The sequence below is a fragment of the Vulpes lagopus genome, chromosome 14 (assembly GCF_018345385.1).
Source record: "Vulpes lagopus strain Blue_001 chromosome 14, ASM1834538v1, whole genome shotgun sequence".
NCBI lineage: Eukaryota > Metazoa > Chordata > Mammalia > Carnivora > Canidae > Vulpes > Vulpes lagopus.
In genome coordinates this window covers 5936714-5954373 of record NC_054837.1, presented here as the reverse complement: position 1 = coordinate 5954373, position 17660 = coordinate 5936714, and the positions used below count along the sequence as shown (strand labels likewise).

The 17660-nt window shown below is 51.3% G+C and overlaps 1 protein-coding gene across 8 annotated transcripts in view; it reads left to right on the top strand.

The window, feature by feature from the left end:
* Positions 1–15031, top strand: part of SGMS1 (sphingomyelin synthase 1) — a 245197-nt gene extending 230166 nt beyond the window's left edge. For all 8 annotated transcript variants that reach the window (XM_041728684.1, XM_041728685.1, XM_041728687.1 and 5 more), the window contains 3 exons: positions 9370–9523; positions 12480–12646; positions 13291–15031. In XM_041728684.1, coding sequence (XP_041584618.1) covers positions 9370–9523; positions 12480–12646; positions 13291–13470 — 501 coding nt within the window. In that variant the 3' untranslated portion in view covers positions 13471–15031. The remainder of the gene's footprint in view (positions 1–9369; positions 9524–12479; positions 12647–13290) is intronic.
* Positions 15032–17660: the final 2629 nt, after the last annotated feature.

Here is a 17660-nt window from a genome sequence, read left to right as displayed (position 1 = left end):
GAAGGAGTTCAGCCACAGAAGCCAGGAATGGTTGCAGGAGGAGGAGGGATATGAAGTGGCCACGTGGCCCCTGGAAGGAAGGGACGGAGGGGAGCACCTCCTGTGACGCCAGGTGTGGTGCCCAGCACACTGTTGTCACTCGGTCCTCCCGAGGGAGCAGGGGAGAGCGCCATTGGTTCAGGGACACTTGGCCTGCCTGTTGTCTTGCAGGTCCCACCACTTAGGATGACGTGAGGACGTGGGCTGGGTCTCTGTCCTGTTTGTGCGGAGGCCAGTGAGGCCCCATGGGTGTGCCGGTGTGGGCCGGGCAGCGCGAGCCGTGTTGGGGGATGTGGGGACGGGCCAGAGGTTTTCAACAAGGCAGCAGCCGTCACGTGCAGAGGTCACTGGAGTCAAAGAGCCTCCCACCGGTCGTCGGAGGAGCGTCAGAGGTGGCGGTGTGGGCATCCCTGTGAGGCGTCATCCACTGTGTCACGGCGCATGCAGGTGGCTGATGGGACTTGCACGCTGAGGGAGGGGCCAGAGCTGCCCTACTCCGCAGGCATATTTCCTGCTGGGCGGCGCCCCGTTGAGAGTACCCCAATGAAACAGCGACCGTGACTGATGAGAATACGTTAGTAAAGAAACTGAGCGTTGAGGGAAAAAAAGGTCAGTTCATAGATGGAAAAATATTAGAGAAAATCCCCATTTGCAAAGACTGCAGTGGTCCTTCCAGCAGGAACCAGGAATGGGCGGCAAGGCCGTTGGGTGAAACGTGGGGGGGCACGGTATTTACATAAGTTAAGAAAACACAAATTGCTCATGAATTATTCAGGGGCAGGGGTGTGTGCTCCGTGGAGAAATCAGGTAGATGCTCCCACTGCCGGGTGACCAAACCGGTCATGGGACAAACGGTATTGGGGGCTTTCTGACGTGATATGCTGAGGACACACTGTTTCTGTAACAGCCTCCTGCCAGGAACCTTCAACATGACTTTGAACACACACGATCCGATAAAACCAAATTGAGGGACATTCTGTAAAGAAACTAGACTGGACTCTTCAAAAAAAACCTCAGTGCCCTAAAGACAGAGACCTAGAAATAGAAAAATTAAGACTGTGTCAGGTAGCCGCGAGATGTGTGCCCTGGCTGGACCCTGGACCAGGGCTCGGGAGCTGTGAGGGCATGCTGAGGTCCGTGACCACACTGCCTCGTCATTACATGTGTAGGACCGTGACGATGGAAGGTAATGTCTTTGTTGTCACACCTGGGGCGAAGTATCACTGGGATGCCTCCACGTGTCATCACGCAGTCCAGGAGAAGAGAGGAGAGGAAGTGGCTAGTGTGGTGAAACACTGCTCCTCGACTGGTCCCAGCGAGGTCTGGGTGTTGGTCACATGGACGCTCCCCACCCACAGTGGCTCCACAGAGATGGGAGAGTGATGCGAGTGCAGTAGAAGCCGTGCTTCAGAGTTGGTGGATTTGGACCTTTTCCTAGGCTCGTGATGGTCTCTGGTGGGGCCGGAGCCGCAGCCCCAGCCCCAGGCAGCCCTCTGCTCCTCACATCGGGACAATACATGAGACGGCCCACGCAGGGTCCTATGGTGGGCCTCGTCCCACCCGCGGGCTCACGGGAGTGTTCGGAGCATGTGTCACGTCAGCGAGGCTAAGCCATGAGGCTTGGGGGGTTGGTTATAACAAATGCATCTTTGACTCAGGATATTTTCAGCTTGCTGAAGGTTTATTGGGCCATGACACCGTTGTAAGTCGAGGAGGATCTGTACTCCGTAGATCAAGAAATTTTCCTAACAAAAATTGGAGGGAATTTTTTAAATGTTTACCTCATAAACAGATAAGGCTGAAGAATCTCTCAACACTTAAAAGATAATTTTTTTGGAAGGCAGTCGTGGCTTTCCGAAATGCTGGATTTCTTTCATGTGACAAGTGAGAATATGGGTGAGTGGAAATCCGTGGCCAACTTTGAGATTTCATGAAGCTTTGAGAAGCCTCCTTACAAGAGGCTGTGAAAAGAATGTTGAAGTTTTTACTGGGAGGAGGGAGGCTGGTTAGGGATGCGTGTTGTGCTGCTGATAATTATAGAGACCCTCCCTCCCCTCAAAATGAAAAAGCCAGCCCAGTAGAGGAGTGGATGGATACAAGTGATAATGGGGAGGTGCCGAGAGCCAGACCCTTCCGAGTTCAGTGGAGGGAAAAGTCTTTAGAAGTTGTCCGTGAGTGCTAGACCATCGGTGCGCGTACTGAAATCTCTCTACTCCGATCAGTTGAGGCGGATCCGATGTTGGAAATGGAGCAGAGTCTTCCCAGGACTGAGGCAGCGACCGCAAGAGGAAGAGAAAGGTCTCCTTAGCCCACAGCCGAGAATCCATGAAGACATTGTATTTGAGGAGCAGACCTGGATTCCACGTGCTGGGTGCTAGGTGCTCCCTGAGGGCTTTGGGATCGTGGTGTGGTCTCACGTCGGGATGACACTTTATAGTTTCAGGGGTCACTCCTGCCAGAGATCATCTCTATTTTGGGCGGAGGGCTGAGGGCGAGGGCCGGTCGCCCTTGCCACCCTGCAGGTGAGTGGAATCTGGAGCTGGAACGGGCACGGCGTTTGTCCAGAGCCCCCCCCCCCCCAGACCCTTGACCCTGACCTGGGGCTTGGGTTGGATGTGTGCCCCTGAGAAGGCAGACTCCGGGACGTGTGGGGCATTTGGAGCATCGCTGCAGCACAGCACAATACAAAGCAAGGAAACTTAGAGTCCAGTAGAGCACAGCTGGTTTGAGAAGCCAGAAAGCATGCAGTCAGCGTGCAAAAGACTTGCACAAAAATTTCTTCGGAAGTAGGGCAGCTTAGTCTCCAAGGAGAAGAACGCTTAGGAAGAGAAGGACCTTTAGTGAAGAGCGGTGTGCACCTGCGACTAAGTGACGTGTGTACGGTGGGTGGGATTTCGTTGGAACAACCACAGCCCGGAGGCGGTGTCCGGCGTCACCTGGGGAGGCTTTGGCAACAACAGCGAGCTCTTTGTTTCATCCTGGGGATGCAGAGGCAGGCCTGCTTGGGGGAGAGGAAGGACTTGGCCTGGCCCCACTGACTCCCTGCAGGACAGGACAAAGCCTCTCTGTTTCTGTGCTTATCTGTAACACAGGCGGCGTGACTTCTGCACTAACCACCTGACTGCCTTGGGAGGACACGAGATGACTCCTGGGAAAGCGCTGCTGAAAAGTTGGGAGCCTCTGTCCAAACCAAAGCTAACGTCTTCTTAGGTTAAAAACCACCCTGCTCTTCCCATCGGGGGGAGTAAGAAATCTGAGAGAGGAGTGAGGTGACGGGTGATGCCCGGAGCACCTGCTGAGCCTGTAAACACACTCCGTCTCCCAGAAGGACAGTTTCGTGCCTCACACCAGTTCCTCCATGCCTGTCGGTGGTCAGGTGGGCCGTGAGCGGTCAGGGAGCACAGCGTTGTGCGGTGGGCCCCCGTCCCGAGGGAGCTGAGCTGAGGGGAACCATGTGCGCAGAGCGTGTTTCTCAGCTTGCTTCAGGCCGCCTGGGACGTGGTTGGCAGCAATCCCACGGATCTTCTGCTCCTCCGTGCTGGGCGCCCTCGCAGCTGTGGACTGAGGTCTGATGTTGCAGAGCAGCTTTGTGGACGTGGCACAGAGAGATGACAGCGGATTTTCTGTTTGGCAGTGAGATGATCCCTCAGGAATAAGACAAAAAGTGACTTGCTCTGGTTGGTAGTAGGTAGATTGATTGAATGAATGAATGAATGAATGAGTACTTTGAGAGGCACGTTCGTGGTTCATGGCTGTGGGAGTGGGACGTGACAGCAGGCGGTCCGCTCCGTACGCCTCTCCTGCCTGGGCTTGCTCTCTATGCCTTGTTCTTGCTTAAGACTTGGCGACGTTACTTACTTTGTGAGCCATTCATTAGGTATTGAAGAAAGTTGCTTTATTTTTACTGACAGCCGACTTCCGTAATTCACACAGTGGTGCAGATCAGAGCACTCTCGTCACAGCTTCGTACTGTCCCCCGAGAAAGTGGCCATGTGACTGTCCTCCCAAAATACCTCTGCTTTCAAAAATTAACATTCAAGAGCCCACCCGGGGTTGGTTTATACCAGTTCTAGTGGAGTAGTAGGCACACTCCGTGCTGTGCCCCTGAATGCAAGTAAAATACGCCAGGCGGAATCTGCGGAGCAGCGTTGTGGGGGCTCCCGAAGATGGCAGCAGGCAGATTGGGGAGGGAAGCCCGAGTGAGAAGTATGAGGGATAAGCCAAGAGTCTCCTTTTTTCCTTCACATATGTCCTGCTGCACGCTGAGGCAGTCTGCATCCCAGAGCTACAGACTTCAAGAGAATCCCTCCCTTTCCAGCCCAAGGAGCAGGAACGAAGTCCCCCTGGGACAGAGACGGGGAGACACCCTGCCAGCTTCATGCAAATCCTAGTAACACGTAGAATGTACCTTCTGGACTTTTTCTGTGCATATTTTTAAAACATGGTTAAGTACACTAAATGTTTTGTTTTTCGCACAATAGGAGAAAATATTTACGACAAAAACTTAGCACACAGGCGTCGTAAACTTATTTTTTCATAATTTCTTAAGCAGTTATAGGGGCACCAGGGTGGCTCCGTCAGTGAAGTGTCTGCCTTGGGCTCAGGTCATGATCCCTGGGGTCCTGGGATGGAGCTGCCTGTCAGGCTCCCTGCTCAGTGGGGAGTGTGCTTCTCCCCTGGCTTGTGCTTGCTTGCTCTCAAATGAATAAATCAAAAAAAAAAGAGAGAGAAAGGAAGGAAGGGAGGAAGGAAGGAAGGAAGGAAAAAGAAAGAAGAAAATAAAAGGCAGTTACAGTGTAGTTCAGTGCGTTTGAATCACTGTAGTGAGTCAAATGAGTTAACCTCAGATTCCAGTTCAGTGTGCCCGGAGTTATTTACAGGGACTCCTGGTGTTGCCTGAACGGACGCGACCTGCCCTGAACAGACGTGGCCTGCCCTGAACGGCCGGGCCTGCCCTTTGAACAGCAAGGGAACACAGTTAGTTAATAACTGCTCCTGGAGGGTTGTTTCCAGTTTGTTGCTTTTACACAGGACATTGCGGTGTTTGTACATAAAGCTTTCTTTCATACGGGGGTCCTTCTTCAGGTCGACCCCTGGAAGCCGCGTGGCGGGGTCCGCGCTGATGATGAGTTCTGCGGGGGATTCTGCTGATGGTAATAAAGCTGTGCCTTCCGGGGTGCAGGTGAGGAGGGTGAGGTTAGCCCAGCCGGTCGTCGAGGTTGCATAGCCGCATGGAGGAGCCCAGCCTGCCTGCTCCCCCCCACCCCTGGTGCCCCTGGCAGTTGCATTCAGGACACCCCGTCCTCCTGCCGGAGCCAATTGAGGAAATGGGAGACCCCATGCCAGCCCCCCCAGCGCCCGCTCCTGCTGCTTGGCTGACGTGACACGGGGACATTGAGCTGGTGGCAATGTCAGTTTGTGTTTCTGTTTGTTTGAGATTCTCTGCCTGCAGCTGGCCGTATCCTTTGTCCTCTGGTCTCTGGTCGATTCTGTTTCCTACACTGGTCTTTCTTACTGGATTTATCTCGGTGTGTGTGTGTGTGTGTGTGTGTGTGTGTGTGTGTGTGTGTGTAGGAAAAAGACGTTACCTTTTTCTACTTCAGTTGTTCTGTAATTTGTCTTTTCCTTTGTTTGCTTTTTTAAACATAATTACAATTTTTCCCTGGCTGTAACCGGCTATCCTCCTTTCCTGTTTGCCCCTAAGCTTAAAGAGGCTGCCCCCTCGCAGAGATCTGACGGACTTGGAAAGATATTTTTAACAGAAAGCATAGGTGTTTTCTCTCCCGCTGTTTACCTTGTAATTTCTCTCTCCTACCTACACATGCAGGTTCCCCACAAGTATTTTTGTGCTAAAATGGGAGGGCAAATTATTGGGTGCTGGTGCCTGAGAATAGGGTTTTCTGTAAAAAAAAAAAAAAAAAGTTTTCGAAGGACAATCTGAAATAATATAACATGAAAATCTTACCTAAGCTTTTTTGCCACAATTTTCTTTTTTATCCATTGTTGTGGCAGAATTAGAACAAACTTCCAATTTAAAACTTTTAAAAAGGGGACGCTTCGGTGGCTCAGTGGTTGAGTGTCTCCCTCCAGTCCAGGGTGTGACCCCGAGGTCCTGGGATTGAGTCCCGCATCAGGCTCCCTGCAGGGAGCTTGCTGCTTCTCCCTCTGCGTGTGTCTCTGCCTCTCTCTGTCTCTCATGAATAAATAAAATCTTTTTAAAAATATTTTAAAAACTGGGGGATCCCAGGGTGGCGCAGCGGTTTGGCGCCTGCCTTTGGCCCAGGGCGCGATCCTGGAGACCCGGGATCGAATCCCACATCGGGCTCCCGGTGCATGGAGCCTGCTTCTCCCTCTGCCTGTGTCTCTGCCTCTCTCTCTCTCACTGTGTGCCTATCATAAATAAATAAAAAAAAAACAAAAACAAAAAAAAAATATTTTAAAAACTGAGACTTAAAAATGTTATCATGTTTATATATGCATGCAATTTAAAATATAAAATGGTTCTACACAGCTTGTTACAAAAAAACATTAGCTCCCCAACCCTGACCCAACTCCAGCCCACGTTCCTAACTCACTTTTAACTCTAACTGAATCTGGTGGTGTTTACCTTTGTATCTCTTCACTTTTTACGGGAGTGTGTGCACACGCATGTGTTTATCCTCTGGTCTTTAAATGATGTGGCAGTTCTGTTTCTTACTGTTCTGATGAAAATCTTATTGACCTCCTACAGGGAAGGCCAGGACTGAGGGTCCTCGGTGCCCCAGGCCCCAGTCCTGTGCCCTTTCTGCCCCACCCTATCCCACCATGGACTGTCATGCTCCCTGTCTGTCCCATCTTCCCAGTCCTAGTTTTCTGTTCTGATTTAACTCCATACTCCGTGCTTACGTTATTAGTTTGTAAATGCTCTTTGTAGGCAACTCACATCATTTCCTGTAATTACTTTTCTTCACAATATTTTTTTTTCTATAGAGTTAGTGGTTGCCTTGCTTTTTGCTTTCTTAGTTTCCTGTGTGCACATTCATCCCCATGTGGTGACTCTTCATTCAGTGCTGTCAGAGGCAGTGGGATCTGCTGTTGGGATCACCTCCCCAAGGACTACCCTACTGTGGCCTAACTGTCCCCCTGCATTGTTCACTGTCCAGGCTCAAAGCCCCTTGGCTCTCCCTTCATAGATGTCCTAGTGGGTCCCATCTTTTCTTTTTTCTGCATTTACTCCTTTGCTTTACAGAGCATACCCTTATAATTCCCTGAACAGAAGAGGACGTAGATGGTAAATGCCGTGAAATCTTGTGAAAATGGCTTTCGTACAGTAGGGCCGATTTATCATATGGCTGGGTATAGGACTCTTAAGTTGGAAATCATTTTCCCACAGACTTTGGAGGCATTTTTCCAAATTCTTATGTTTTCAAGTATTTTTGAAAAAGCCTGACTCTTAATGCTTTGTATGAAGCTTGTTTTTAATTTCTGGAGGTGTTAGGATCTCTTGCTTGACCCTCATTCTTGAAATTTTACGGTGCTGAGTCTTGGTATGTAGGTCTATTTTCTTCTGTTGAACTGCATGTCCACTGACCTTTTGAACTTGGAAATCCATATCCTCTGTGGTTTGTTCAACCTGCCATCCTTAACTAGAAATCCAGATACATATGTTTTAAGGGAAATTATAATAAGAACACGTATTTCCCAAAGCCCAGATTATCATCAGTGAAATATTGAAATGGATCACGGTGATTAAATTGGTTAGCTAACCAGAATTTAAAAGTGTGCTGACAAGCGTAAAATACAGACAAGCACACATTTCGTTCAACAGAGCAAGTAAAACTTGAAGTGAGCAAGTTGTTTAAGCCACTTACAACTCCTATATGCAGCCCAGACTTGTATCAGAGGGGGGTAGATTTATTTATGAACCTTTTTCACTCTTATTGAAAGGAAAAACATGCAGTTCTACCAACATAATTTCAGAAGATTGAAAGTATACCCACCTCAGTCCCTTGTTTCAGTTTGGTCACTACATCTCACATACCGATGTATACTTGTATTTGCCCCAGTGTCCAACGTTTCACCTAAGTTAGTAAAACCTTTGTCCTCTGAGCCAAGCTCTGGAATTTTTCCTACATATTTTTTCCAAAATGGTTTTGGTAGCAAATCAGTCAATTACTCTTTGCCTATCAGTGTAATTTTAGAAGTTGGGTAAGCGTCTGCTGAAATGTGCTATAGAAAGTGCTACTATCTCAGGAACGTTCTGAAGCCATGAGCTCCACCTCTAGGACCGTACCCCTTCCCAGGGTTGTCCAAAGAACAGTGAATGTTGAGTGGCAGACTTCATGGTGGGAGTTTATGTATCTTAATATAAGCTCATGAAGGCAAAGCACTCCCGTGCATCTCTACTCTGAGTACCCACGCCAAGCACTTCTCTGACCAGATAAGTCAGAGAATGGGGGGACGCATTCTGACGCCGCCTCCTGGAGAGCGTATCAGATCCCAGAGGCTGAGGGCTCAGTCCCACCGACTATCGGCACCTGCGCTTCTGGCCCCCAGCTGTAAATTGGAGGGGCCCATAAGTGCTGCTCAGGCTTGGCTACTTTGCTAGCTGTTGCTCACAGAACACGGAACGCAGGAAATAGACTTCCGGTTTATTATAAGAGGATATAACAGGGCAGCCAGATGGATGAGAAGCATCAGCCGAGGTATGTGGGGAGAGGTACAGTTTCCGTGCCCTGTCCGGGTGCACCACAGACCCTCAGGACCTTCCTGTCTCTCCTCTTTCACCCTGGAAGCTCTCTGAACCCTCATCCTTTTGGCTTTTTGTGGGGCTTCATTATGTAAGTGGGATTAATTAGGTTTTTGGCCGCGGCTGATTAGCTCAGCCTCCAGTCGCTCTCCTTGGAGATTCAGCCCTGTGCCGCTGGTTGGCTCTCCTGGCATCCAGCCCCATCCTTCGGGGCTTTCCAAGAGTCACCTCATGAACATGCACTCAGGTGTCATTGGAAGAGGTTCTTAGGAATAACCAGAGAACCTTTATCTCAGGAAATCCCCAAGGTTGTGCCAGGAGAACAAAGTCAGAGGCCAGGTTTATATCTCTTATTAGCAATCAGTGTCAAGGGACGCCTGGGTGGTCAGTGTCCCCGTCGTGATCCCGGGGTCCTGGGATCAAGTCCCACATCGGGCTCCCCACAGGGAGCCTGCTTCTCCCTCTGCCTCTCTCTCCGTGTCTCATGAATAAATAAATAAAACCTTTAAAACAGTGTCAAAAAGCTCAATTCTGAATATTAGTAATCATAGCACACTTTCATGTGGCCTTATAATGAGTCTTGTTTTCTCTTTTCCCACCAGCTTTTTGGAGACTGGGAAGCCCAGCTGCGGAGAATAATGAAGCTCATCGCTGGCGGTGGCCTGTCCATCACTGGTTCTCACAACATGTGTGGGGATTACCTGTACAGTGGCCACACGGTCATGCTCACACTCACCTACCTATTTATCAAAGAGTGTAAGTCTCCAGCAGCCTTCCATGACGCCTGCCATTTCCCATGGTCCCTGTGAAGTGTGGCTGGAAGCCTCAGGAGGGCGGCACCTCATCTCCCCACCGCACCCAGAGAGACACGTGGCGGGGGGGGGGGGGGGGTGACTGCTCTTCCTCATGGGGTCACTTGTTCACCCTCAAGGGTCAGCACAGCATTTGGGGTGCACGACAGCTGCTGGAGGAGGCTAGAAGGAAACCTCCCAAGACGCCAGGAATGCAGTGTCAGGCCTGTGGGTGTGATGGTAGACTGTGTTTCTAAGTTCCTGGCCCTCTGCTCTGAGCCGTGGGGACAGAGGTGCTCAGTGATGTCCCTCACAGAAGCCGTGGGCTCGGGGACACTGAATGAGGAGGGCACTAAATGGGAAATTTCCTTTTAAAAAAAGTACTTAAAATATTTTATTCTGAGACACACAAAAAAATAATACTAAATATACCCTGTCCGCCACTCAGACTTAACAGGTATTAGCTTTCGCCGTGTCTGTTTCCGATAACCCTTTAAAAATCAGATGAGGTGTTAGGAGGTGACAGGCCTTTCATTCCTTCCCCCACCACTGTCCTCTCTCCTTTCCATGCGTGTTTTTATACGTGCGCATCATGGTGGGATGGTTTGTCAAATCTGCGTACCTGGTATTATGCTGTCTCTGGTCTTCGGCCACTTGATTTCTCTCAAATGATGTTTGTGAGACGTGAGGCTCTGGCTCGCTGTAATGAGCCACAGGTTACTTCTTTTTCTCCTTGTGGAAAACTCAGTTGTCCTAAGTCCTCAGTATCCTGCTGTTAAAAACAGCCTCCGTGAGCCCGGTCCAGGCAGGTTCCGTGCAGAACAGTGAGTGGCGGCGGGTTGCCGGTACCTCCAAGGAGGGACGCACAAATTGCCATGTCGACGTGTGTCGGGAGTGAGTGCGGCGCCGTCGAGTTGGCAGGCAGAGCAGTGATGGTAACAAGAAGTGACCGACAGGAAGGGGTCTGAGTCCGTCCTCCGAGATGGGGCTGTGCTGTTCTGTCCCCCGTCAGCAGGAGAAACCCGTCCTGCAGCAGGTGCAGGTGGGTGCGGGGGCGGGGGGGCTGGCTGCCGCTGGACCCTGGGAAGATGGGGGCCTGACCCACCCTGATGGGCTGGCGCTGGCGAGGCACGGCAGGAGCACGGCCGGCTGGGGACTGAAGGCTTGAAAGCTCAGCTCGGGTCTTTTTAAAATTTATTTTGTTTGACGGAGAGAGAGTGTGAGCACAGGGGGACAGGGAGAAGCAGGCTCCGCGCTGAGCAGGGGCCGACGTGGGACTCCATCCAGGACCCTGAGATCAGGACCGGAGCCTACGGCAGAGGCTTCACCCCCTGAGCCCCCCTGCCCCCCAGCCCGAGGCCGCTTGTGGTCTCAGGGAAGACAGGAAAGGGCCAATGTGCCCAGGCGCCGGGAGAAGGGAGCGTGGGCGCCCCTGGCCTGTGGCTGAGCCCAGGGAACCATACCACCTCCAGGCGCCCTCCCACCCCGCGCTGGGCCACGCGGGCCTGGGGTAACCGGGGCGCTCCCGGCCCTGCTGACTGTACTTCAGCGGGTGAGCCTCCCCCTTGAAGGAAACCCAGCGTGCCCTGTGGGGAGACAGGGGGCAGGGGGCCAAGTCAGATGGAAGGTCCCCGTGCTACCCCGAGCCTCTGACTTCACTACGCTTCACTCCCTCGGCCCTGGATGAGACGCAGAGAGCTGCTCCTGGCCGGGGGAGAGGTTATAGCGATGAAAACGGGCGGCACATGGGCCTACTGTTCAGCAGCGGCGGCCACTACTGTTGTCTGGCTGGGTGTCCAATCGGATCTTGCTGGATCCGAGAGCAAGAGAGCCCCCCCGCCCGACCACTGCCTGTGAAGACCCAGCCCCCTTCACCTTCTCTCTGGTCCTGCTTATCTTGTTCAGCGTTGCAGTTTTTCCTGGCATTTGACACCTTCTAACTTAGTGTATAATTTACTTATTTATTATTATAAATGTATTATTATTATAAATTTACTTATTATAATTATTTTGTATTGTCTCTCCCCCGTACTAGGAAGGTATTTAGGAAGAACCACAAAGGCAGGTTCTTTGGCCTGTTTGTTCATTGATCTCAGTAGCTAGCACATTTCCTGTGCTGGACACATCGTAGATGCTGGATAAATCTCAGTCACATGGCTGATTAGTCCTTTGGCCGTTTGAGAATCCAGTAAAAGTCTGAACTTCCTCCCCATGGAGAGGGTGGGGAGGATGGATCACATTCAGACGACATTCCTCCGTAAAGTTTCAGACCCTCTTCAGCCCATTATTTGAGAACACAAGCGGGAAGGCCTGATGCTTCTCTCGAGGGGCTTCCAGGTGGAGGTGTGGACAAGTGTTTATCTGACCCTGCCCGGCCTCTGAATGAGCTTGGACCAGAATTCCCAGGCATCTGGATCCTTTATTTCCATTTGAGAAACAGAAATCCCAGAGACTTTCAGATCAGTGCATGGTCACAGAGCTTGGAAAGCAACTAAGACGGTGGTAGCGGTCCCAACCGCCCACTCCCCATATAAGCTCTCTCCAGACCAAAAGGTATTGGTTTTTCTTAGAGCATTAAGCCCAAATTTTTTACAAGTAAATGGACTTAAATGTCAGTGGACTTTTTTTTTTAACCGAGCGTGATGCATTACCCCCATCAGTTGACCTTTTAAATTGTATTTATGATTATCTGAATCTAGCAATAACTAAATACAAAATACAGTTGTAAATCAAAAACCAAGCTGCTGCCGTTCTAACCTTTTTTCCACGTGAGCTAAAGCCCTCAGACTTGCTGCCCGTGTGACCTGTTTCCAGAAGGAAAGCTCGGAGTCACTGGACTCAAGTGGCCGCAGAGGCGAGCGTGGTTGGTGCCCTCCGTGCTACCTGAGTGACGGGCTGTTGTGCCTCTCTCCTCATTTCAGATTCCCCTCGACGACTCTGGTGGTACCACTGGATTTGCTGGCTTCTCAGCGTGGTTGGGATCTTCTGCATTCTCTTAGCGCATGACCACTACACTGTGGATGTGGTGGTGGCGTACTACATCACCACGAGACTCTTCTGGTGGTACCACACTATGGCCAATCAGCAAGTGAGTCCTTCCCCCCCATCTGATTGCAGTTCCCTTCGCCCCGGCTGGGGGCGGGGGCGGCACAGCAGGGGGAAGGGGATGTGCAGAGAACCCACCGATGGCTCAGGTTTCTCTTAGAGAGGTCGGTGGGTAGGACTGTGTTGTCTCTGGTGATGCTGACCCACCTCTGAGTGGAACATGAACAAGAAACACATGAACACGGTGACACCAACGCTGCATCCTTGCAGAACAAGTGTCCCTCCCCTCTGCCCCTGATTGCCCCCTCCCCCGCCCTTCTTCCACCCTGGGCCCTTACCAGCTGAGTGCTTAACTGGCGTCACAGAGAAGTGACGGCCACACTGACTGAGGCCTGTGTATATGGGCAAGACCCTGAGTAAGCCTCGTGCTGTCCATGCACTCCCAGAATCAGAGTATTTTTTCCTGCTGGGTTGGGTGTGGCACAGTTAGCAGATGAGCACAGAGTGGGGACGTGTGTGTGTGTGTGTGTGTGAAACGGGGACACACGGGGCGGGTCTGGGGTCCTCTGCGAACTGCAATAAGGGAAATACCTGAACTGCAAGTGGAGGATGACCAGCAGAGCGTCCTTCTGTGGCTGGGACGTGGCTTGTGCTCCCTGACGCAGTTACCTGTCCTTGTCGTCCTAGGTGCTAAAAGAAGCCTCCCAGATGAACCTCCTGGCCAGGGTGTGGTGGTACAGGCCATTTCAGTACTTTGAAAAGAATGTGCAAGGAATCGTACCTCGGTCTTACCACTGGCCCTTCCCCTGGCCAGTCGTCCACCTCGGTCGACAAGTCAAGTACAGCCGCTTGGTGAATGATACGTAACGGCCGGACCCAGCGGGGAAGCGAGGAACTGTCCGAAGTGCTAAGAACTCCATGAGAGAAGATGCCATAAACAAACACCTCCCTAATCCTGTTCTCTTTCAACAGTTACCTTGACTTAACCTATTGAGTTACCTGGTCAGCACTGTGATCTTTTTTTCTCTCCAAAGGACCTGCGTTGGACAACAATAAAGAAAATTTAACCTATCATGCACTGTACACATTTCCTGTTCATAAGTTTGGGATTTACATGACCTGTGACCACCATGTTCCTTTGTATATGATGCAACAGCATAAATGTGAGCTTTTATATCATCAGTTCTGGTCTTTCCAGTCACATCTGGAAATAAAGTGTATTATTTTCTTGGGAAAACATACTTTTCATATCTCTTGCCCCAAAGATTGGGCTGTAAGCCATTTTCTAGCAAATGTCTCTATGAAGGTTTCTAAGTACCTGAATGGGGTTCAATTCTGAAATCTTTCTACCTGTTGCACCGATATTCAAATAAAAATGACAGACACAGAAAGGTTTGGTAACTTTGGGTTTTGTAAAAATCAGCAGAGAGAGTGTGTCAAAAAGTGCAAAAAAAAAAAAAGATTCTGTTACAAAGTGATTTTCTAAGTATTTCCTAACTTTATTTTTCAAAATAATGTTATGAAAACCAAATTTAAAGATTTTTACATGTTGGAGAGAAGAGAGTTAAAATTTAAAAATGCTTCTTGGGAGAGAAATTTGTCTATGTTTCTAGTGCCTTTCTTGTCTTGATTGTATGGTCAGTAGGCAATCTTAAATGTTTTTATTTAAAATAAAATATTCCATGAAAATATAAATGTATGTATACACTACTAAATTTTGCATTTATAGCTAAATTAAATCAGAAGACTGCTTACGGTTTTTAAATAGCTACGAGTTAAAGAAGGGGGGAAGCTAATTAGAAAGTCCGGGCCTGTTCCCATATTGTGAACAGGTGGCAATGACGTGTACCACTTAAATTATTTTATCATCTATTTGGTAGTTCGATTTTAACTATACAATGAAAACAGCCATGAATACTTTGTTTTTAAAAAAAGAGAGTCTTGAAAATGATCACTTAACTAAAACTTGAAAGCTCTAAATTAGTCATCCATACTCTCATGACAATTTTGTTGGTGAACAACAAAACAGAGATCTATTTCTTTCAAATATATTTGTGCAGAAACTGCATGGAACTCTGAGTTTTACTCCTAACATGAGTATGTTTGGGGAAGTATTCTATTCTATACTTGCCAATGTGGAGAACAAAATAGTTTTTTAAGAATGAAGAAGTATATATATCCATTCTGTATTTTACGCAGCAGAATTATCTTCCGTAGGGTTTTTTTGTGTATTCACAAGGTGATATTTGTATTGTAAAACAATAATGGTGAAGGAAATAAAAAGGCTTTTAAAATTTTGTTTTAAATATTTGTAAAGTTATTATTCCAGAGTATACTGATATCTTAACAGCTTACCTAGATCATAAATTAATCAAGATGCACTTTTTAATAAAACCTGATACTTAAAATAAATGACTGTTATTTCTAATGTGTTCGCATCCTTCACGGAAGTCAGAGACGAAGTCGTGAAAGCAAGGTAATAAAAAAAAAAATCACCGTGCGTGTTGGAGCTTCCCCAACATGGGTTGGTTTGAGACACGGCCTGTGGCGATCCTGATTGTTTTCCCTTTGAGGTTTCTGGGAAGGTACAAGTGTTTTTTTGTTTTTTTTTTAAAACGTAAAAAGAATCACAGATGGGTTCGATCCAAACTGCGGTCAGCCTTTGCCGGAGAGGAGGAGAGGTCAAAGCAGTGAGACCCGCATGGGGCTTCGGCCGGGCGTCACCGTGGGCGCGGGCAGTGGCCTCTGGAGGCCAGACGGGGTTCTAGGATGGCTCCCCCTTCTCCCCCTTCCCTGCGGCCCCACCCTGACCTTGACCCTGGAGCAGGTGCTGCGTGGCCTGAGGGAAAGTAACGGGAGTAATGCAAATGCATCCGCTGAACACGGAACCTTTTTTTTTCCCCTAAGTCGAATTAGTTTTCTTTAAAAAAAGGGGGGGTGGCTACTGTGTCTCTGCAGGCTGCCTCTTGGTTTCCTAAGAAACTCGTACCCAGGGCCTCGGCTGCTCCTGGGCTGCGGGCGGGCACAGGAGCGCCACCTCGAGGTCTGTTCCCGGCCTCCCGCTGCCCCGGGCCCTGAGGGCTCCCTGGAGGCCCATGTGGGGGGGCACCGGCGGGAAGGCCCAGGATGAGGCCCCTCCCCGTGAAGCGAGCGGGTGAGCGCACCTCGCGAGGTCCGAGGCCTCACTGCAGCCCGGTTCCTGATCGCCAGCCCTTCGCACCGGGCGCGGAGCTGAGCACGGAGCCGAGCACGGAGCCCGCCACGGAGCTGAGGCCGGCGCGGCAGTGGCCTGAGCCCGCGGCCACCTGGCGGAGCCAGGTCCTGAGGTGCCTAGATACAGGATGTGCTCCCGGATCCCTTGACGTCCCTACTCAGGTTTTCCCCAGATGTATTTATTTTAGAGAGAGTTGGGGGCAGGGGGTGCAGAGGGAGAGCAAATCTAGGCGGGTTCCCACTGGCCGGGAGCCCACGTGGGGCTTGCCCTCCGGCCCTGAGATCACAGCCTGAGCCAAACCAGAGCCGGGGTCCTGCCTGCACCCCGGGGTAGATGCTGGGCCTCTGTGCCCTCCGCTCCCTTCGGTCAGGAAATCCAGGCCGCATTCGCTGCTGTGGGCCCCTGACGTCCTTACCTGTCTGCCAGTGCAGTGTCCGCCCCCCACTAGGTACTCCAGGGACAGGGGTGTTCCTGGGGCAGAGGTGCTCCGAGGTCAGAGCTGCTCCGGGGGCAGAGGTGCTCTGACGTCAGAGGTGCTCCGGGGTCAGAGGTGGTCAGAGGTGCTCTGGGGTCAGGGGTGCTCCGAGGTCAGGGGTGCTCCAGGGTCAGAGATGCTTCAGGGTCAGTGGGGGGCCGGTCCCTGGGGGCCCCACAGGACGGGGGGGGCGCGGGGAGGGTGACCCAAGGCCGGCCCAGGCTGCCTGGGTGGACACGGGAGGGGGTGTCACATGTGCCAGGGTGCGGCCCTGCTGTGGCTCGGCGTGTGGCTGCTGGGAAAGGCGCGCCGCCGGCCTGGAGTGCCCTGCGTGTCCGGGGTCCCCCGTCACCACGAGCGTGGACATCTGACCGCCGGAACGGGCCTGAGGGCCACTGGTGTCCCACAGGTGAGTCCCCCAGGAATTCCAGGGCCGGGGGTTCGTGGGGTGCAGAGCCCGACAGCAAGGAGCCGCAGAAGCAGGGTTGGTGGTCCTGGGGCCCTGGCGCCCGGGTGCCGGGTGACATGTCTGGGGTGGCTTCGGGGTCGCAGATGGTGGGGTAGGGAGGGCCGCGGCCGACAGAGGCCAGCCCAGCGCCCCCGCCCGCATCCCTGAACCCCCCGTGCTGGCACTTCCCCGGGAGTAGGGGGGCCGCTCCGGGCTTGTTAGGCGACAAGCCGGCTTCCTCCTGGTGCCAGGGCCTGGTGCCATCCCTGTCTTCCCCTGTCCCTGACCCTCTCTGGTCTCCATCCTTGAGGCGCGTCCCCCTGGACAGATCACATGCACAGACGGCACCTCGTGTGTGTGCTCTCCTGACTGTCTCCGTCTTTTCACCGCTGTGCTGAGACTTTTCACGCGTGAAGTGTAATCGATGGCACAGCTGACCTTGAACAATACGTGTTCGGACCCAGCGGGTCCACCTACGTGTGGATTTTTTTCAGTAAATACAGCACCAAGTACTAGAGAGGCACTTTTACGATTTTCCTAGTTTTTTCCTCTAGCTTTATTCTAGGAACACAGCATGGAACACGCACACCGACTGCACGCTAGTCGTTACTGGGAAGGCTTCTGGCCAACAGTAGGCTATTAGTAGATACATTTGCGGGGACTCCGCTTTTTTTGTTTGTTTGTTTAAGATTTTATTTATTCATGGCGGAGGGAGGAGCAGGCCCCATGCAGGCAGCCGGATGCGGGACTCAATCCCGGGACCCGGGGTCACACCCAGGGCCTAAGGCAGGCGCCAAACCGCTGAGCCCCCAGGAACCCCCCCAAAACAGTCCTTTCTCGACAAGTTCACCCAACCTTCTGTAGCTGTAAGGGTGGCAGCGGTGACGACCCCAAAGCTCTCTGAGGCTGGAGATGCAGCC